The sequence below is a fragment of the Archocentrus centrarchus genome, chromosome 5 (assembly GCF_007364275.1).
Source record: "Archocentrus centrarchus isolate MPI-CPG fArcCen1 chromosome 5, fArcCen1, whole genome shotgun sequence".
Lineage (NCBI taxonomy): Eukaryota > Metazoa > Chordata > Actinopteri > Cichliformes > Cichlidae > Archocentrus > Archocentrus centrarchus.
Window position 1 is genome coordinate 28,938,375 of NC_044350.1, and position 21,787 is coordinate 28,960,161.

The window sequence follows — 21,787 nt, forward strand, 5'->3', positions numbered from 1 at the left end:
ACAGCACATCTGCTTCACTGCCTGATTCGTGGTTCACAAAATATTTCATTTTACAAGATGCACAGTATTGGTAACCTTTTCCAAACAGTTAAGAGAAAATGTGACTGCAGGAAAAAAAAAAAATTAATCCAATACTGTAGAGTTCATCCTCATTTCCTTACTTAATATGTGTTAGTCCAGGACACACAACCTGTTTTTTTAAAGTTTAGAAACTTTGAGTCTCCAATCAACTGAGGCTTAGTCTTGTAACAGACCATTATGACAGACATCATCTAATGGACAGGAAACATCTGAACAGTTAACACGTGAAATAAAAGTCACAACACTCTCGGCTGCATTTGACTCCTGATTTTGTTTTCAACTCAAGTCTATGAATTTATATCTTTATCAGTTTGTTTAGTTAGTAAAGTACAAGATAACACAACCCAAAAAAATGAACTCTGCTATATTTTAAGTTAATTGACACTTTGGCACCAAGGCCATAGTTACTGGGATGTGATGTGGTTCTAGCCTTTTGCCCACTTTAAAAATGTAGACACATTTGGACACAACATGTCCGTGAGGTCAACTGCTCACTATTGGCCAGGTCAGTATTACACAATCTGACTGCAGGCACCACGTGCCAAAAATGCAGGAGCTAACAGAAGAACCTGAAATCATCATCAGAACAGGTTACTCTGAGTTACAATCGAGAACATTGTTCTCCCCTCCTGAAAGACGTGTGTGTATTTGTGTTAAAGTGTATCTGATTTGCTCTTGATTCTTTTATTGCTTATTATGTTCACTCTGTGAACATGTGTCTAACAGCTGTGTTTTTGTGCTTGTTTGTGCTTAGAATTATTATTGAATTATACAGAATATCTGCTGCCCTCTTGAGCAGGTCCCGCTCAAAAATGATTTTTAATGTCAGTGCAACTCTATAAACTTGTTTTTTTAAACTTGCCATTCTCATTTTAATCTATCAGCTTATTCATAAAGTAATCAACAAATGTCTATTTGAGTGTTGTCTGCCGGAAGACAGTGAATAAAACTGGATTTATCATCAGAAACCCCCTCTGACACAGTGGCTAAGTGGTTTAGGGTACTTACCACCAGAGAGAGAGGAAAGAAAAACAAAACAAAAAAAAATCAGTGCAACACCCTTCCCTGTGCACTGTCAAAGAAAGGCAAACATACACCCCCCACAAAACCTCTGAGCATTACAACCATCTTGTCTGATGATCTGAGTTGGCTGAACTGTCAAGGTGCAAACTTGTAGCTAACAGAGCTGTTAGCTACAAGCTCCTACTATTCAGGCTGTCCCAGGGGCAACAGATAAGTACATAAATTTAATTTAATTTAATTATTATTAAATTATGCTCTGGTTAGAGTTTAACAGCTTAGAAAATCCCACTGAGTCTTTACCTTGCTGCTGAACAGCCGGCGTGGCTGTGTCGACCTTGGGCTGCTCTACAGGCTTGGAGGGTTGTGATGGGGAAGCTGCAGGTTGCTGTTGCTGCTGCGGCTGCTGCTGTTGTTGCTGCTGCTGCTGCTGCTGCTGCTGCTGCTGCTGCTGTTGTTGTTGTTGTTGTTGTTGTTGTTGTTGTTGTTGTTGTGTGGACATGGTCTCTCTGACCACCAGTGAGGTCGGCTTATCTTTACTGTCCTGAAGCAGTCGGGAGGCCTTAGACGTGAAGCAGGAACAAAAGAAAGAAAGACGAATATGTGAGAAAAAGATACCTGAGACAGTTAATGCTTTTAATGTCAGTGGCTGAAAGATTGAAACCCATCAGCCTAGGGAAACATCACACCAATGGGAAAATATTAGACCAAGAATCCCAAAATCTGAAGATTTCTGGTTCTTTTCCATGTGTCTCTTGGAGAAGAAATGCAGGCTGTGGGTGTTGTTGAAAGAGTGGTTTTTCTTTAGCTAGTTACCACGTTCAAAATGCCAAACTGAAGGACGTGTACCACAATGCAAAATGTTAGGATGTTAAATAAAATAGAAATCCACTTCATTTTAAACACATCCATTTTGTAATTTTGAAACAACTCAAAACGATTGTGTTGCTGCAAGAGGGATATCTGCCAATGGCTTTACATCTGCAGACACGGGTGAAAATTGGTAGATATTTTTCAAATTAGGAAAAAAAGACTCAAATATTTGAAAGTGAGCAGTATTGCAACACCAATCATGTGATTTTCAGTTAAGGGGACTGGCTACGCTCATTTCAAGTTCATATTTTTACTCTTTGACTCTACTAGGGTAACTGCATGGCCGCCGTTCCTTATTTACATTTTGCTGAGCTTTGGTGCAACCCCTAAGTTCAGCCACTACCTTCCCTCAGTTTAAATGAACCCTTTTCTGACTGTCTGGCAGTCAAACATAGGGTCTGAACCACAGGTAGCTACATCAGATCACCATATTGGACATCATACAGAGATAGAGAAAAGTGTCTAAAAATTAGCATTTAGAGCAGTTTCAAGTCTGCATTTTTGGCTCAGAGGGATTTTGTACATAAACCTTATATTAAACTTTTCTCATGTTTAATATGGATACCTACTATAACAGTAAATAATAGAGAACAATCAGAAAAAGCATAAGTCTCCTAGAAAGGTGGAATTTTTTTTTTTTTTTACCTATTTAGACCTGTTTCTTTATAGGTCCCCCTTTTTGGTTTATTCTGTGCATGTGGGTGACATAATGCAAATTCCTACCAACTGTTAGCTAGCTGAGTTGATGCCACCAATCTAGAAAAATCTTTATTCTTATTTATTAAAAAAAAAAAAAAAAAAAAAAAAAAAAGACTATACTGTTGTTTAAGCTCTTTTGTGTGTGTACATACCGTTGGCTGTATTTGTAGGTTTATGGCAGTGAGCTGGACAGGCTGAGCTTTGGCATGGTTGAGGGAGGAGTGTAGGGCGTGGGGGCTGATGGTGGAGTGGAAGATGGTAGCCTGCTGGCTCGGTGTAGAGGGCTGGTGAGGAGCGGGTTTGGGCAGTACCGGGATGGGATGCTGTGACGGCTGAACGGAGGCCGTCTGCAGCAGCTGGCCTGTCGTCCTTTGGGAAGCTTGGGTCTGCTGGACCACAAACTGCTGCTGCTTGTGCTGCTGAACCAGCGAATGTGGCTGAATCTGTGTGTACGCTGTAAGGAGAACAACACTGAGTTATTTCTGAAAGTGATTTTACTTAAGTTAGACTTAATGGTTAAAACTATCTGTTTAAAAAACAAATAAATAAAAACAGAGCTGTTTATAAATATCCTTACAAAGCAAGTCATGATACAGATAATGAGCATTATTTCATGTATCCTGATAACTGTCCAAACTCTTGTTATCAGGAGCACTGTGCCTCAGGCTCAAACAGTGAAAAATGCAGACGTCTGCACAAAAGAGCTTGTTTTGTAGCGCTGCCTTCACCTGTGAGTCTCTTGTTGACAGGATGTAATATTAAGAGCTTGTTGAAAGGTGCATAGAGAGGCCCACTGTTGCAGTTTTGGCCAGACCATTACTCACAAATTGTTGTAAAATGGCCTGTCACCACCTGTCAGTGCTGTTGTGGGTAAAAAGACATCCTGAGCTCATAACTTGCCCCCAAGTCCAAGACACAGGACATCAATCTTGTATTGTGGGAGCATGTGTGAGTGGGAGAGTGTTCAGCGGAAGTAGCCTGAGGGTAGTCTAATATTAGAAATGCCCCAAGAAAGAAACATGCAGAGCCAACTGTCTATGACACCCTGTATGGAGTTAATGATGAGTCAGTAGGTTCTAGTTCAGTCTCACACTTCGCTGATTTCCAACAACTTCATCAACAAACAAAAACAACTAATCAATCTGATTATTAAAACCCCAAAAATGAAGAGTTAACCCTGCACCAAAGTACTCTACCGCAGCTCCTGCTATATAGCCCATGTGAACGTGGAGGTGCATCTGGTTATGTTAATAAACATCACAATAAATCCCAGAGTGGAAAACTGCCAAGTGCATCAGTGTTTGTCTTAGATCCCCCTCAGCCCCCCACCCCTCGCCGCCCCCTCTTCTTTTCACATTGTTGTGTGGGATAGGCTCCATCTGGTTTCAAAGTTTCCCTGTGAGGCAGTAACCACTCTGTACCCTGCCGTGGAAAATATAGCCATTTCTATCCAGCAGAGTTTGCATGTCATTAGTCCCTTTAATGGTACAAGGACTGCTGAGAAGAGTTTTCATTTTCACATGGTGAGACACAGTGGAACCCACTGACAGAAAATTTGGTTAGCCGTGGCGTCGATGAAAACCTGAAGTTAATATTTATTATGTTAAGAGAAGGATAAACATAAGACGTGGATAGCTGGATAAAGCCAGCAATATGGCAATCGATTAATGCTAACCATTAAAATGGATCACACTTGAAACAGCTATTTAAAACAGACTGTGGTTAATACTATTCATCAGTACAGTAGCTATGCCAATGGATGGAGAAAAGAAATTAGGAGAGGCGTGATTTTTTTATTAAACTCAAGTATCACAACCCAAAAACATTTAATTTTAAAGCATTTTTTTAATGTAAAGAGTTTGAACGTCACTTTGACCTCATAATGACCTTAGATCATCAGTGCCCGTGTGGCCCATGGACTAAATTTAGTTTGAAACCAACACTGCCGCACCTAAAAAGGTCAAATCAGGCCCACTTCGATGGGTTTACAAAGTGTGAACACTGCAGAGGAGGAGAGCATCATTTTCAGACTTTTCACTTTAAGAGTGGCTCATGAGAGTGGTAGTCCAAATTATTAATTTCATCCAAGCCAGAGCTCTGAATCATCATCAGTTTTTACAGCCTTCTTACTGACAAAGACATCGCACACGGCCTGCCAAAACCACCCCAAAGTTAGATGGTTAAGCCAAGGAGCCACGCTGACGCGTTTCTTTAGTTATGACAGTAGCTTTTCTTTGTTATGCAGCACATCCAAAGAATGTGGAACAGTTGAGACGAGGCTGAATGAGGCGGTGAGAATTTAGGGTTAGTTTTTTTTTGATGGGTTATTATGCGGTGGTTTACTGGTTAGCCCCACTTGAGGTCGAACTGGGCTGTATTCAGCACATGAACTAAATTGAGTCTGACACCCTTGCCCTGTACCATGATTGCGAGAATCAAATTCCACAGAAATCCAGGACAAACCAGGTTTGCAGTGGCACAAAAATAAAAGTAAGAGATTTTACAATGTTCATCACAAGTTGTGAGGGAGCTGCAGTCGGCAGTTTTTGGTCTTGAATTTGACAAAATTCGCTGCTCAGAAATGGCTCACGAGTCCACAGGAAGGCCTAAAAATGCCACACATTCAATTATGTCATATCAACAGTTTATCTCCATAATAGTGTGACATGCCTTTTAAAATAAATAAATAAAATCTGAAAAGCTAGAGGTCAAATGTGCTAATATATCCTACCCCGTTCACAAGATTTTCAGAAAACGACCTCTGACCTTGACCTCAAAGAGATTCGAACTTGTCTGAGATTTTTAGTAGATGTACCTACGGTATCAAGTTCTACACCGCCCACTCCCCACCCATAATACCCCAATCAGCCTTTCAGGGGTAATAATTTTGTCATTGTAAACCAAATATAACTCAAGTGAAGATATAAATCAGTCAGGGAAGGTCTAATTACAGTAAAAGCTGGAGCAACTGCTGCTACACACCTACGTCTATTTTTTGTAAACTTTTGCTTGCCATATTATATAGTTAGCAAATGGTATGCACATTTACCTGGCACTCTTTTTTTGTTAAGGATTATTCTGTTGCAAATGTGATCAAAGATGGGGGTTAAACTGCATCAAACTTGCAGTATCAAGAGATTCCCATCCCCTGTGTTTGAGGGGGAGGGGGGGGGGGGGGGGTCTGAATCACTACACACCGGATACAATCAGCCTCGTCTCATGAATCATGACATCTTTCTCAAACCTCTAATGAGTAACAGAAAGAAGTCTTGAAAGGAGAGGAAGATGGGGAAATGAATTAAAATGCTACTGCCCCTCAAGGTCTTGGGATTAAGGACTGGAATTACTCAGGCCCCCACGCCCACACACAAATAATTATATACATGCAAATCATACCATCTTCATTATGCAGCAGTGGGTTCCACCCCCCCCCCCCAGGTTACGAATGTTTGTAGATCTCTTACTGTGTATTGTTGTGCAATGTCCTGAAACTGAGGACGGTATACATTCCTTCCAGCTTTTGCAGCACCCGGCCCTGGAAAATCCCTGAGTTTCCACATTCTCACTGACTGCTGCTTTGGCTTACCATCTTGAAAAACACTGTGACCTATAATACCACAGCAACAGCAGGCCTTGAGTCATCTTTTCTTATTTTAATACAATTCCAAATAAGGTTTGCAGATACTTAATCAAGGAAAACTAGCTCTATAAAGCCAGCTCCTGATTTGGTTTAAAGACTCGTTTTAATAAAACTGCTGATATAATAAAAGTTTTTCAAAAGGGGTACTTATGTATAGAAGTTTTTTTTTTATGTTTATACTAATGTAAAGCTAGCAATTGACACTGATGCCAACAGCTACATAACTGTGCCAGAACACAGACATCATGTGAAGACCTCATCCTTTCATCTGTGAGAACAGTGCTGTTGGGGTTTTCCTGCTGTGGTTTTATAGTATGGTGCCGGCTCTTTCTTGCTGAGAAGAGGTGATGATAGACGTACACTTGCTGCATCAAGCCAGACCGCATGACATTTCCTTCATGCGCAATTCATATTAATGTGAAAGTGACATACTCTCACAGAAACACTGCCAGATCAAATGAAACCTTCTGACCATAAATAGCAAGCACAATTAATTTATTTTTGACCTTCTCCAGGTCTCACTGTTCTCTGTTGAGTTACATTAAACACAAATACGGTACAGATGAGAGTGGTTGGTTGGTTGTTTGTTTTGTTTTTTAAGTGAGACCATTTGTGGCGATAACAAGGGTCCACCCGTATGAGTCCTTTGAAGGGAGCTGCACCTGTGTTCTGTTAAATGAATTACTGAGTTATGCAATAAATACTTTGGGACAGAGCAAACTGGCTGGATGGCCTGAATGGGCATATGAAGCACCAGGCTGTTCAGCAGCAACTAAATTTTAAAAATAAAATATATACCTGTGCAACCTAAAAGGTTATGTCTGGGCCATACTTATATATGCTGTGCATGCTCAACATTCAATTCCATCTGTTATCCCTTCCTTTTTCATTTTTAGAGGCTGCAAGGCATCCTTCATATAACAGATAACTGCAAATATGTATTGCATTCTTTTTTGTAACATTCAAAAACTTTAATTACAGCAAGGTTACTGATGTGATTATTCTTTACTTGCTGATTCATAATTGCCATATTATGTTTCTTCAAAACTTCAGACCTCTTGCATACACTTACCACCTATTTTGTTAAATATGCCTGTTTATTAACGCAAATATCTAATGAGCCAATCATATGGCAGCAACTCAATGCATTGGACTGCTAACCTGCTGGGATTTTATACACAATCACACAGAATGGCCCAAAAATTTTTTTTAGGGAGCTGCAGTTCTCTGGGCGAAGAGGTCGTTTTGATGCCAGAGGTCAGAGGCCAGACTGCTTCAAGCTGATAGGAAGGCAACAGTAACTCAAATAACCTCTCATTACAACCAAGGTATGCAAAAGAGCATCTCTGAAGGCACATGTTCAACCTTGAAGCAGACGAACTATACCATCAGAAGACCACTGCCACTCCTGTCAGCTATAAGGACAGTAAACAATACAATAACAAAGCAATAGACAGCTCACCAAAAGTGCCCAACAGAAGAATGGAAAAAAACTACTGGCAGTATTATTGATGCCCACATCCATCCCGTTATGACCACAGCATATCCATCTTCTGAGGGCCACTTCCAAAAGGATTACTTGTCGTGTCACAAAGCCCAAATCATCTCAAACTGGTTTCTTGATCATGACAGTGAGTTCACTGCACTCAAATAGCCTCCACAGTCACAGCTCTCAATCCAATAGAGCACTTTTGGGACGTAATGGAACGGGAGATTCACATCATGGGTGTGCAACAAATGTGTGATGCCATCATGTCAATATGGACCAAAATCTCAGTGCAATGTTTTCAACACCTTGTTGAATCTATGCCATAAAGAACTGAAGCAGTTCTGAAGGCAAAAGCGAGGCCAACTCAGTACTAGCAAAGTATAATTAATGAAAGGCTCAGCAAGTACAAGAACTAGAAAGATGCTCAAAGGCCTTCATCAGTGAATGTTAGTGTTGTAACTAGTAGTAAAGTTAGCAACATTGTAATATTGTAGGTGGTTCATTTGCCAATTTGAACTATTGAGAATTGATATCATGAATGTGAACTACACACAACCACTAGTAAAAGTTCTTATTTAAATTCTCCTAGAGAGCAATAAGCAATGAGCCTTTTTTGGAAATGCAACAGATAAATGTCATAATTTTAATAAGCCTAAAATTGCTGATCAATTCAACAAACTGCTAACTAGCAATTACATCTACAGTCATTTACTCTATACAGCCAAACCATCCTCAGGGGGTGAAATTACCCACCACCAAGAAGCAGCAAAATCTTTAGTTTCCTGCAGCTAAAAATAATGGCTGCTCCCTTCTATTACCGATTTCACTCTGTAAACCAAAGTGCATCTTGACCCAGTCACAGTCAAGTTGAATCCAAGCTTTTATCCTAATCCGAATCCCATCAGCCAGCCATACAGCCTCTTCTCTTTCTGATCCACAGAGTAATAACTCCCCAGCATCTCATGTGCACACCTGTCCCTCGTGGGCTGCTGCTATGGCAACCCATGGTAATTTTTTTTTTCCTCTTTTTTCCAGACAGCATGCTGCCAGATTTTCAGCTTCCATCCTCCCTTTCATTTTATGTGAATCTATTACTGAAACAAAGCAAGACACAGTTGTGCACCGACACGCTCAGATAATCCCCAACTCCCCCTCTCGTCACAAACACACAAGCCTAAACCCACACAAACACACACGCACGCATCTTAATAGCCAAACAAACACAACACCAACCATAAATGTATTAGGTTTACAGTCATGCATAGATACGTGAATATGGCACAAGCACATCCAGACGTATTATTTTGTAAAATGTGATTTCCTATCAGGACCCTGTTTAAAATGAGGAAATTCATCTAAAAGGACATATCCTGCAAACAAACAAGACTTAATTTGACGTAATCAGCTTGCACTGCTGGAACATTCACAACCATTCACGCTAAAGAGACAAAAAAAAAAAAAAACAGCTGCTGACTTTCAATTACACAATAAGTGGTTTAAAAAAAACACCCTTGCGTGGCAGTGGGCCTTTCACAGCTTCTAGTTCACAAAGCAGCTAGACGGTTCCAGACACAGAACCCACACGGTGTCCTTACCAGAGCTGGATTCACCCCTTTAGTGAGTGAATGCATTTGTGATGCAGGCCCCAACAAGTCACGGCAAGAGCCAAGAAAAAGCTTTTAAACGTCCATGTGTGAAATGTCTTTTAATCTAATCTTACTATAAACACCGGAACACAGCTCTGTGTATGTGTGTATATATGACAGCTGCCACAAAGCTCAAATCTATCTTAATGTTTCAAATGTATTCAGATGAACATCTGATACATAATAGAAGCATAAAGCAGCTGGCATACAACTTAGATGTTTAAATTCTTTCTGCCCGAAATGATGAGATAACTTCACTGCAGTTTTGCAGGATGCATGCTCTGTGACCCATGTGGACTTCTTTTCAGAGAAACAAAAGACACAGCACGACCGGCACAAGCAGTTTCAACGCTCCTTCTGTGGCTATCTAGGATGTGTTCAGAAACAGGATTTAAAATAGATTAGGATTTAAGATTTTATTGGCTATAAGACAATTTGACTGACCAAAGGCACAGGAGAAAAACTCAGTGGAGACACTAGAATTTATCCTCTTGTGACCACAAATGTTTGCTGGGTAGAATTTCATGGCAATCCAGCTGAGCTCTTGATATATTTTAGTCAGAACCAAAGCGGTGTCCTGACAAACGGTGGTGGGTAAAGTTACTTTTAACTTGCTGCAATACAAGATTAGAGTCATTAAAAAAGGAATCTGTTAGTGTTGCCTATAAATAACTTACTAGTGTACTTTTGTGCAACTAAAAATATACAACCCCATTCAGATAGCTTGCACATGTTGGTTACCTTGTCTAGAGTTTGTGGCAAAGAGTCGCCACAGCAGATGGATCCACAGGTCTGATTTGGAACAGATTTTTACACCACATGTCCTTCCTGACCCAACCCTGTTAACCACTACACTACTACTGTCCTGCTCAACCGGTCTCCCAATCAGTGTTGATGAACTATACTTAGTATTCAGGCACTTCTTCCACACTGCAATGTCATCTGTTTGCATGCCAAGGCACGCTAGGAAGATGGCAATCACTTTTTTTCTATTTACAGCACTTTAATTCTTCACTGGATGGATGAATATCTTGCAACTTTTATTATTTAAAAATTAGGAAGTAAATCTCTTGAGATTAAGAATCTCTCTTGCGAGACTGTCTTGGGCCAAGATAGGATATATTAACCTTGCATGTTATTCAAAGAAGGTGGGCACAAGAACATGAAGACCACATAGTAGGGTCCTGCCAACCCAAGACTCCTGTGCTGTAAGGAAACCATGCCATCGACTGAGCCACAATGCTGCCATTTCATACCAACTTTCATATTCAGTGACGCTCCTAAAGAAGCACATCTTGATTTCTTACAAAGTATTTATTGCTCACTTTTCTTCTTGGACTCTTGGTGTTGCAAACAATTTGGTGAGTGCTCAAAGGATTAGGTTTAATGCACATTAGGGATGCAGATGTCAATAAATATTGACTGATTTCTTGTTTAAAAAAAAAAAAAAAAGTTAGTGCAGTAAGTACAATAAGACAAAAGAAAAGTATTAATCCTCACATTTTTGAAGCCAGAACTTTTTAATTATTTATTAAGATAATTGAAATTTTCTGTCAAACCTGTAACCTGTTAATCCATCATTTGTTTTAGGTCTGTAACTCACATAAATATCCTTTTTTTGTTGTTTTTTTCTACATGAACCACTGTATGCCTTTGTGTGAGGGACATTTCTTCGATGGGTGGGTTTTAATGATGTGGAAACGCAAATTTCTCTTACCTGGAGCAATCAGAGGCTGAGCATTCACAGCTGTGACACTGCGGCTCATGTTTATAGCTCGGACTTCTGAGACTGTTGTAGTTTCCCCCTTTTTCCCTCCTTCAGAGGGACTGTCTGAGGAACTGGTCTTCCCCCCAGTGGAGGCCTGGGTCCCTTGGCTCGGGTTCTTGATCAATGAGGCAGGCTGAATAGGCACAGGGGTCTGCTTCAGACTGAGAGCCTGTGGGGTCTGAGTTTGAGAGGAGGATGTTGTTGCCCCCTGCTGGCCACGGATGGCCAGATTCTGTACCTGATTCTTAGGACAAGACAGAAAGAGAGAGATCACAAACAGTGGCCCAAGCAATGGACTATTTTCATAAGAAAACAGGACAAAATGCTAGAAATGTTCCATTTAAAGTTCAATATTTCTTTTTTTATACATTATTGGTTCTCCACATATAACTTTTCCACATATTTACCAGAGGAATGCTGAGGATGTTACGCTAGATAAAAGATTGCTCTTGTATCATTAGTGATATCCAGTAGCATTACCTGTGAGGAGGCCTGCGTGGAGCTGTCTGACTGCACAGCTGTCACAGTGGCAGCCGGGGTAAAGATGAGCTGCGGGGACAGAGGAACAGCACGGCCCAGGCTCCTCGCCACCTGTACCTGGGCCTGGAAAATATCACACAAAAAAAGAACTAAAATAGGAGAAACAAAGTAACTGTAAGCTAGAATTACTGCTGTTTTATTACCGATTATACTAACCAGTTAAACTATACTTTAAATCCAGATGCCCACCTTACATGGCGATACTGTACCAGTATCTAACCATCTAACCAACCAGGACATGGCACTGAATAAGGGCCAAAGAAGTGTTTTTGCTAAAAGAAAGTACTCTGGGAAAGAAAAGACCTTTTTTAAATATGTGCATATTTATATAGTTTTTAAACCTTTAACTGGTACATGAGTAGAACAGCAGGAAACTATAGGAAATACTTAAGAAACATGTAGCGAGCTATATTCATGTGCACAAACTTAACATCAGGAAACTGTACCAAAAATAAAGCCCATGACTAAACTGACATGTTTAGTTGGAAGTCAGTGTTTGTAATGGGCCCTCTGGGGCAAACAGATTACCCTGACCACCTACTCAATGGCAAAATGAGAATAAAATACATCATTTACAATGGAATACACATACACACAGCCTCCAGGGAACAGTTGTGCCTATTTAAAGCACTATCAAGCACTATGAGTGTGCTTGGCTTTATGCATAAAATGCAGGCTCATGTAAATGTGCCCATGGCTATGTCCTCTCTGTAGTCTTACCATCTGTGCACGCAGGTACATCTGTGCTTGGGTGGGTGTAAGAGTGGGGCTCGACGGGCTGCCCAGCAGAACAGCCTGCTGGGAAATAGTGGTGGGGGTGGAGCTAATACTCTGAGCTCGGCTGATCAGCTGAGCTGCTGCTGGAGAGGTGGTCAGGTTGATCTATGGGGAGAGATAATCAGGATGATTAGACTGCCCCCATCAAGCAAAACATTGCGTCCCATATTTGACAGCATCAAATCAATAGTTAAAACCAGATTTATGACAGAAATCACCTTTGGGGGAAAAAATTCTGCGTTGAGATTTGGCATGTTAGTTTGACCCATGTCCAATCTGCTAACAACATTTTTTTTTATAGATAAATATATTCAAAATCACAAAGAAAGTTTCATCTTATTAAAAGTAAAATAGAAGGAGCAACCAATGCAGCTGCTAGCATCCTGCTGCTAAAAATCAACTTAGCTCGATGATAATCCAACTGGCCAAAGATAACTGAAAGAGGCTTTTAGGGAGGCAGCACTCCAAACTGCACTTACCGTAGCCTGAGTAGATCCTGTTTGCTGAGATGAAGTGCCATTTTGTGAAGAGCTTTGCCGGCCAGCCGCGATACTGGCCTATCATAAAGGAAGAGCGAGACAGGAAGGACAGAGCGAGTGATGTACAATTTCTGAAACATGTCTTGTAGCAGGTCAACAATAACTGCAATCATCATCATCACTAAACTGAGTGAATGAATTATTTGTGATGACTGCTTGCTGACCTGCTGTACAGCAGCCAGGCTCTGGAGCTGAGCAGTGCTGAGGCTGTGCTGCTGCTGGAGGGCTGCAGTTTGCAGCATCAGATGCTGCTGCTGAGCAGCGTACATCTGCTGCAAGTACTGTGCTGCTGTGTTAGGCTGTCTGTGCAACGCCTGCTGGAATACCTGCAAATAAAAGCAGAGGCAAATTTGACGAGTTTTAAAAAAATATTTGCATTTTACATCTGAAAGTACAGCTGTCAAAAACCCCAAACCTCTGTGCCTCTACCATGTGTTTGGTAATATTGGTATAAATTTTTAACGATGTATTTTTTAATTTAAAAAAAAAAAAAAAAAAAGTGTCCTATCATAATATAATTGCTATAGCAACGCCATGCATTTACATTCCCCAATAGCGCAACAAAGAGACAAGCACAGACATATCTGACAGTGAGAGCCGCGTGTCCCCTCCAATGAAGATTTAGTAAAAAGGAAGCAACTTCAACATCCTCCAACAAAGCACAACGCGTTACAGAATATGCAGGAAAACTGTTCGTGCTGAACGGGGAGACGGCAAACCAAAAATACACCGTGGAGTATAACCAGGCTACAAAGGCACGCGAGGAGGCGATGGGAGCAGCTGGTGATGTATGACACAAAATTAAAGAACTGGCTCATCCGAGCATCGTTGGAGCACTCCCTATTTATACGTCGTATGACATGAAGAGCAGACTGTGGATAGAAATTATATATAGAAATAGGACCCGACCTGACAAAACGAGTCGCAAGTCGCAGGTGCTAGTTCTTAGGCAAATAACATCGGAATTAAAATGACTTTGCATATTAGACATTTTAATGTTGGCATCACTGGTAGCCAATAATGGCACTCAAAACATGTAAGCAATCGCTCCCTTGTTGCTAAGAACATCTTGTGAACCCGAAATGACCCGAAATGACCCGCAATGCAGCGCTGATTCATCTGTTATTTGCCGAAGGATTAGCCCCTGCAACCTGCAACTTATTTTGCCAAATCTGGTCACATATTGTGTGTCCAAGTAAATAATGCCAGTTCAAACCGTGTATTTTTCAATTTCAGTGTTACTGTGTGTCAATATTGTGCGGGCTCCTGTGGAGTTACAAGGTTAAGTTACTTTAGTTATTTAAAAAAGTAAAATTTTTAAGCAGTTGTTTTAGACTTTTAAAACAGTTCCAAGGAAACACACTACCTGGACTACTTTTTGACCTGTGTGTGTGTGTGTGTGTGTGTGTGTGTGTGTGTGTGTGTGTGTGTGTGTGTGTGTGTGTGTGTGTGTGTGTCTCTTCTTCATATTTAATGCAACAGGATGCAGTTTTATTTACTGGGCCATTTACTCATGCAGATTAAATGCAGAAATAAAAAAAATTCTGGGATAGCTGAATAACACTAAGAAGTCTCCTTTTGTTGCATGGTGTATATGGCACATATTTCTGATTTATTTGAAATTACTGGATTTTCAAGATTGGCCACCAAACTATTTTATAAAAATTATTATAAAAAGTTGTTTAGCTCTTCAGTTTTTCAGTCAATGTAAAACATCTGTGATACAAAAGATATTCAGACAATATATGAGCATCCCTAATGATAAATTAACTATATTTTATACATTTTCATCAGTTTCATTTAGAGCTGAAATGACCATCTAAGTTAATCTGAACTGAACACTTTACTGTCAAAAACAGTGCACATTTTGATGATTTAATTTTAAATGTCAAGCTTTGCTGCCTTTTGTTACATCATGAACTGAAAGAAAGCTGATTGGACAAACAAAATTTATTTTATCAAGTTGAGCTTTAGAAAAAAAAAAAAAAAAAATCTGACCTTGATAGTGTTTACTAAAGTTTGACAGACCAACTAGCTGATTTTTCTCCATTAATCAACAGTCCTGAGTTTGCAACATCACTATCCAATCCTAAACATGGCACAATCAAAATGTACTGAATCAGAAATTATTGTATCACTGCCTATTTGACAGACTGATCAAGAGACAGAATTCCAAATCAGGGGTTCAAAACCTCTAATTACTGCAAGCACACAGGCAAACAATCCCATTTCCGCAATGTCTGACAAAGGTTTCAGCCTTTCCCAGACCCAACAGAGCTAAACCATCTCTGCAAGTGCCCTCTGCCATGTTTCCGACTAACTACAGAGGCTATTGACCTGCAGTGAACGGTGTCACAGAAGCATCCGGACCCACATCGTGTGGAAAGAGGGTACAATTAGTAAAGATGGAATACATGCATGAATTCATTTCCAGCAGTCCTTTATGCTCAGAGCACTGCTCCATGACAATAGTGTTTGCCTTGTGATTGTCAGCATGCTGAGTGCAAGAAAAGAAGGGCTCACCCTAACAAAAACCCTGCTGTCAAAGCATCAGCACTCAAAGTGGAGTGGACCTTATTCAGAGGAAGGCTAAGCCTGTGTAGAGGTTTACCCTGAGGGCACGGGGTCAAAAGCACTAAAGCACAGAAAGCATTCCTTCCTTGGAGACACCCTGCAAAATTACTGCTCATTTGAGATCCTTCACTGGGAAGACAAATTCCTCCTTCTCATTAATTTCCTTCATTCTCCTTCTCAAAGATGCATCATCAAAAATAATTTTAATTGTAGAAGCCAGAAGCTTGTACGTCACTTTATAAACACCAACAGAGGGCCGCAGATCAAAGAGTGTGCTACTGTGGGGGTCTCAGTGTCAGCACGTTGCACAGAATACCTCAACTTAAGCTCAGACATTTTATTACAACACTCACCTGCACTGTTTGTCGGTCAGGTATTCCACTGTAAACAGATATCTGAGGCACTGCCTGTCTTCCTGCTGTAGTACTACTACTGGAAGTACTGCTAGTGTTACTACTGCTGCTGCTACTATTACTACTGCTAGCGGAAGTGGTAGAAGTAGTAGTAGTAGTAGTAGAAGTAGTAGTGTTAGAGGTACTACTACTACTGCTGCTGCTGCCAGAAGTGGTGCTGGAGGAATTGGTGGAGGAAGTGGTGGTGGCTGTGGTGGTCCCAGTACTGCTGGCAGTGGAAGCAGGGGCCCCCGGCTCACTCTCCATGGTGCCCTCTGCTCTTTTCACCTTTGACCCCCGGCTCTTCTGAATGGCTCTCCTGTGCCTATAAGAAGGGCAAAAAAAAAAGTGGGAGCACATGAGGAAAATATTTCAACATAACTCAATTTCAAGTTATTTTCTCAATTTTGAGTTATTTTCTCACAGGTTGGAGTACTTGGAGTAGAAACTAAGACCAAAATCAGGATCATCGTAACAAGGAAGAAACACAGACTGTTTTAATCTAATGTGCTGGGAAATTCTGGAGAAAAGAGCTTTGATAATTTAGTTTAAATGCTTCATAGCTTTCTAGTATGAAAATGGATGCACATAAAACCCTATAAACCCCTACCTAGGCAGTTTTCCCGATCGGGCTGAACTGATTGGCAGGCCAGGTTAACACTAGTAAAGAAACAGATTTAACTCCTGGGTCTTGAGTTTGACATGTGTGCCATAAGCCCTTTAGAGTAATCAAAAAAAAAAGAAAAGAAAAGGTAAGCACTAATTACTGCATCACCCTGTCGCCAAAATTATCAAATTATCAAAGACCCAAAAAAGGCTTAATCAAATTAATTAAAAACTTTTCTACAAAATAATGAGCAAGAAGTAAAGCTGTTAAAACAAAATATTTGATATCACTTTTTGTTTTAATGCTTCGTTTAATCCATGACTCTGCAGTGCTCAGGTGTCACCATGTAAGCGTGACCGTTTCACCCACATTTGCGACTAATAATAGACCTGCAATAGAAACTTATTTAGGAGCACTCGTGTGAAGAAGCATTACAACATTAAGTCCATGCAGCCCCTAGCTCTGTTAACACAACAGCAGCAGCGACAATGCCGACATATGTTAACATGGAACTGAAGTCTGTGTACACACTGGGCGAAGTGCAAAGAGGTGGAGCCGTTACCAAGATGGTGAGGCTCAGGTGGGGTGAAAGAAAATGTTTTTCTAGCGTCCAAATCAGCAGCGCTTGTTCCTGTAATCAATATTAAAACTTTTTCCAGAAAAAACTGGAAGTAGTTCTGCATCAAACCGCCTGATTAACAAGTGCCAATGTGAAGAAAAGCAAACCTGGTAGCTGCTCCTATCCACTGTTTTACGCAGTGAAAAATCTAGAGTAATGATCCAAAATTTAAAATAAAATATGCAGATGAACTGTTAACTTGGTCTGATACGATGTTTATAATCAGGCAGTTTGCTGAAGGCTGCTGGCCGCTGTCCTGCTTTATATGGCAGTGATACCTGCAACAAGCAGGGCTGAGTCTGAAGGGGAGCATGGGGTGGACTAGACCATATTTATTTCAAGGTTTGTTATTTTTGCAGATTTCATATAAATATAAATACATTATACGAAATTGTATTAAAAAAAAAAAACAAAAAAAACAACTAAACTAAAAGCTTTTTTGTAGGCCAGTAAAACTGAGCCACTGACCTTCGGCTGTTGGGTTGGACACTGAATTATTATTAACATTAATTATTAACATGCACAACATCAGAAGGCCTGCTTTCAGCAGCAGGAAATGTTGCATCAAAGCACAGGACAAACCTCAGTTCTGAGAATGCTGATATGCTCGCTTTAAAACCACAAATTCATACATAGTACACTTAAATATGCACACACAAAAACACACACACACACACACACACACACACACACACACACACACACACACACACACACACACACACACACACACACACACGAGATACAATACTGTCAGAACTCTACTGATGTAAGAAAGCCGTCAACTGGCAGCAGCACTAAATAGTACCCGTCAAACACCAGTGTCAGCATCAACAGTGAAGAGGCAACTTCAGGATGCTGGAATTCATGGCAGAATTGCAAAGAAAAAGACATATCTCAGACTGGCCAACAAAAAAGCAAAAAAAGACGGGCAAAGAGATGGCAAAAGAGCACAGACATTGGACACTGGAAGAATGGAAGGAGGTGTTGTGGACAGATTCAAAGTTTGAGGCCTTTGGATCAAACAGAAGAACATTTGTGAGATGCAGAACATATGAAAAGATGTTTGAACAGTGCCTAGTACCATCAGTCAAGCATGGTGGAGACAACGTTGATGATCTGAGGATTCTTTGAAGGTGGTATAATAGAAGATTTGTACAAAGTGGAAGGACTTTGAGGAAGGAACACTAATCAAAGGATTCTGCAACACCATGTCATACCCTTTAGACACCATTTGACTGGGGCCAATTTCATGCTACAACAGGATAATGACCCAAAACACGCCTCCAAAATGTGTCATAAATATTTCAAAAATAAGCAGTTAGCCAGAATTCTGACTGTAATGGAGTGGCCAGCACAGTAGGGCTGGGCGATTATATCTAGTTTTAAAAAAAAATATATCAATATCATACTTAATAGGTTGATACTTAATAGCGGAAGTGGGTCTTTTTCGTGTGCTTGCAGACGCCACATTGAGCAGGTGGGCCGGTTGCTGTGATACGTTAGCACATATTGTCTATAAATTTACTGAGCTGCCTAGAACCCTGCTGACTGAAGGATGGGAATTTGTTCATTCAGTCTGTTTACATGTTTTGTTATTTGCACAGAGTACTAGATGTACAGGAGTACACAGAGGAGGAAGTACTTTCCAGTGAAGCAGACTTCACCAGACTGGCTTTTTAAACGATAAGTCAGCCTTTTGATATTTTTGCTCTGTATTCTTTTCTCTTTACATTTTAATAGCACAGCTGTGAGTCTTTTTTTTTAATAGAGGTAAAAAGCATTAATTTATTTGAGGAGCATTATTATTTAAATATGCCAATAGTTGATTTTTGAGCAATTTCTCATGTACATCTACAGCTGAACACTAATAAAAGTGCCTGTGTGATATTTGGGACATGTAGCTTTGACTCAGAAGTGCCTTTTTGTTTATACCTTTTGAAAAGAAAAAATATCGAGATATATCGTATATCGCCATTCAGCTAAAAAAATATCAAGATATTACTTTTGGTCCATATTGCCCAGCCCTACAGGACAGTCTCCAGATCTGAACCCTATTGAACTGTCGTGGGAGCTGATTGACTGTATAGTACGGAGGAAGACTCCATCAAGCCAATCAATCTTGTGGAAGATGCTCCAGGAAACATGGGGTGAAATCTCATCAGATTACCTTGAAGAACTGACAACTTGAATGCCGAAGGTCTGCCAGGCTATAATTGCTGCAAATGGTGTTTTGTTTTTCGGATGAAGGCAAAATTTGATGAACACGTTTATCATTTTCCATTAAAATCATTATTTCTAACTCTGACAACGTCAGCATGTCCTGTTCATTTGCTACATTTCCTATTCAGACTAATTTCATGTGTTTCCAAAGGAAAAAAACAAAAAAAAACAAAAAAAGAGAATTTCCAAGTGATTCCAAATGTTTGAGCAGTAGTGTATGCTCTGACACTGAGCACTCATTTTCACACAAAATGAGAAGACAAAAAATGTTTCGGGGAAATTATTTGCATTTTGTTGCTACTGGGTTATGTAACAGCCCCTTATGTCACTGTCTTAATTTAGAGGCCCTTTTTTTTGCTCCAAAAGGAGAGTTTTCATCTCATAGTTTAAATACTTTCTGTTTATCCGTTCAATAAATGGAGACAAACTGAAGTTATATAAATTCAGTACAAGCTACAAAACATGTATAAGGATCTCTCTACCTGCTGTTCTCAAAGAAAGATATGCTGTCCGACTGCGTGAAAGGAATGATGCAGGACACATGAACCAGCTTGAAAATGATTCTTCTGTTTCATGTATAAATACAGACAAAAATGAAATCCACTCAATTTAGCATGAATGTAAGGAGTAAGCAGACATTGGAAGCCTAAATTAAATGTGTGTGTGTGGGGAAGGGGGGTAGTTTTAAGAACCATCAGTGTGAAATGCAAAAAAAATTAAAGAGTCTGAGACACAATGCATCCAAAACAAAACAATGGACAAAACAGCCTGTGATTCAACTTTAAGCCATTTAAGACGTCTGAATCAATTTCATCTAGTCAGTCACGAGAATAAGGAGGAATGATTTAGGCTCCTTCCATAAAAGCCTTTTTAGGTTTGGTCCCCTGGTGCTCTGCTATCCATTAGCACAGAAGGAAAAAGGTTCAGAGCTCTCCAGGAAGATGAGATGGAGGAGATTTCAGCATGGCAGGTGATAGAAAGTGAGGGAAAGCATCCTTCCTTGGAGGAAGGCAAAATTGCAAAGATTACTTTGTTTAAACAAATAAAGTTCACAAGTTAAAAAAAAAAAAAAAAAAGCATTCAGAACAAGAAAAGAATCTGAACTCATTGAGGTCCTGATTGGTGTCAAGAATGAGATTAATGAGTGTGTTTGATGGGGGATTCAAAAAGAATATCACTCACTATAAGAGTTAGACAAGGGGGAGGGGGGAGAAAAAGGAGGGGGGGAGGAATTTCTAGCCTTCAGGTTATGCAGGTTCACATTAAGTTACAGCAGCTACAAAGCAAAAAGAGCAAGTGAGAGGTGAGGGTTGAGTGAGCAGGTTGAGGATTTTAAATGGACTGGAGTGGAAAGAGGGTGTGATGGAAGTAATTAAATAAGGAGCTATGCTGCTGCCACGCTGCAATTCTTAAGCTATTTCCTCCTCCTACTCATTATTCTTTTGAGCAGATTAGGAGCCAAAGCAAAGCTCTACAGCCCACTTAGCCTACAAAGGAGACTTGGAAACAATCTGCAATCTCACTAAACCACATGCTATTCCTTAAAATGGCAAAAGCAGAACAGCTCTAAAAATATTTGAACTACTGAGTGAGTAAAAAGCCATTTTTTTAAAACTTTTGCTTTGAGAACTGCACATGCTTTAATCAAGAACTTCAGCTGCAAAATAAGAAAAGCAGCAAACAGTTGAATTAAGCGCCATACAAGTTTTGATTAAAAATGCTTTTACATATTAACCTGATAAATTAACAGCATTAGAGTCAAGAAGGGGGTCACTGCATGAAGTAAACCTAAGGATAAGGATAACAATCCCAATTTCAGCTGGATGAAAATGGAAAAAAAACAAAATAATATAAATTCCAAGATTTCCTAAATGAAATCTTAGACTTTTAGACCTATATTTTTCCTTTCAGCAGTGCCCATCGCTGATCCAAAACCTCATATTTGTAGCTAAAAAACTGAAATGAAATGAGGGAGAGCGGGGTCCAGGTTGTAAACAAAGCACCACTGCTGCCAAAGCCTGCTTGTCTGTACGCCGTCATTAACCTACATCCCACAGTCTGCTTCCCATTGCCTCCTTATGTGGCGAGAGGGGAGGGAATCCCCTCTGGTAATGATCCCGACAACCCATGTCCCTCTGAGAGGAGTCACCCATCAATCAGTAAGCTGGGGTCATAGAGAACCCCCCCCCCCCCCCCCCAATCCCACTTTCACATTGTTACATCAAAAAAAAATCTGGCTTTGAGTTGGTTTCATTGAGAACCCTTGCACCCATGAAAAGTGGTATTCAGCTGGTTTAAGA

The 21,787-nt window shown here is 40.2% G+C and overlaps 1 protein-coding gene across 2 annotated transcripts in view; it reads right to left on the reverse strand.

Annotated features, from left to right (window-relative positions):
• Window positions 1-21,787, reverse strand: part of phc2b (polyhomeotic homolog 2b (Drosophila)) — a 51,717-nt gene that overhangs the window by 10,039 nt on the left and 19,891 nt on the right. For both annotated transcript variants that reach the window (XM_030729162.1, XM_030729161.1), the window contains exons 2-9: window positions 16,000-16,363; window positions 13,237-13,398; window positions 13,013-13,090; window positions 12,477-12,638; window positions 11,697-11,819; window positions 11,166-11,460; window positions 2,826-3,127; window positions 1,405-1,663 (exon numbers count right to left, since the gene is read on the reverse strand). In XM_030729162.1, coding sequence (XP_030585022.1) covers window positions 1,405-1,663; window positions 2,826-3,127; window positions 11,166-11,460; window positions 11,697-11,819; window positions 12,477-12,638; window positions 13,013-13,090; window positions 13,237-13,398; window positions 16,000-16,305 — 1,687 coding nt within the window. In that variant the 5' untranslated portion in view covers window positions 16,306-16,363. The remainder of the gene's footprint in view (window positions 1-1,404; window positions 1,664-2,825; window positions 3,128-11,165; window positions 11,461-11,696; window positions 11,820-12,476; window positions 12,639-13,012; window positions 13,091-13,236; window positions 13,399-15,999; window positions 16,364-21,787) is intronic.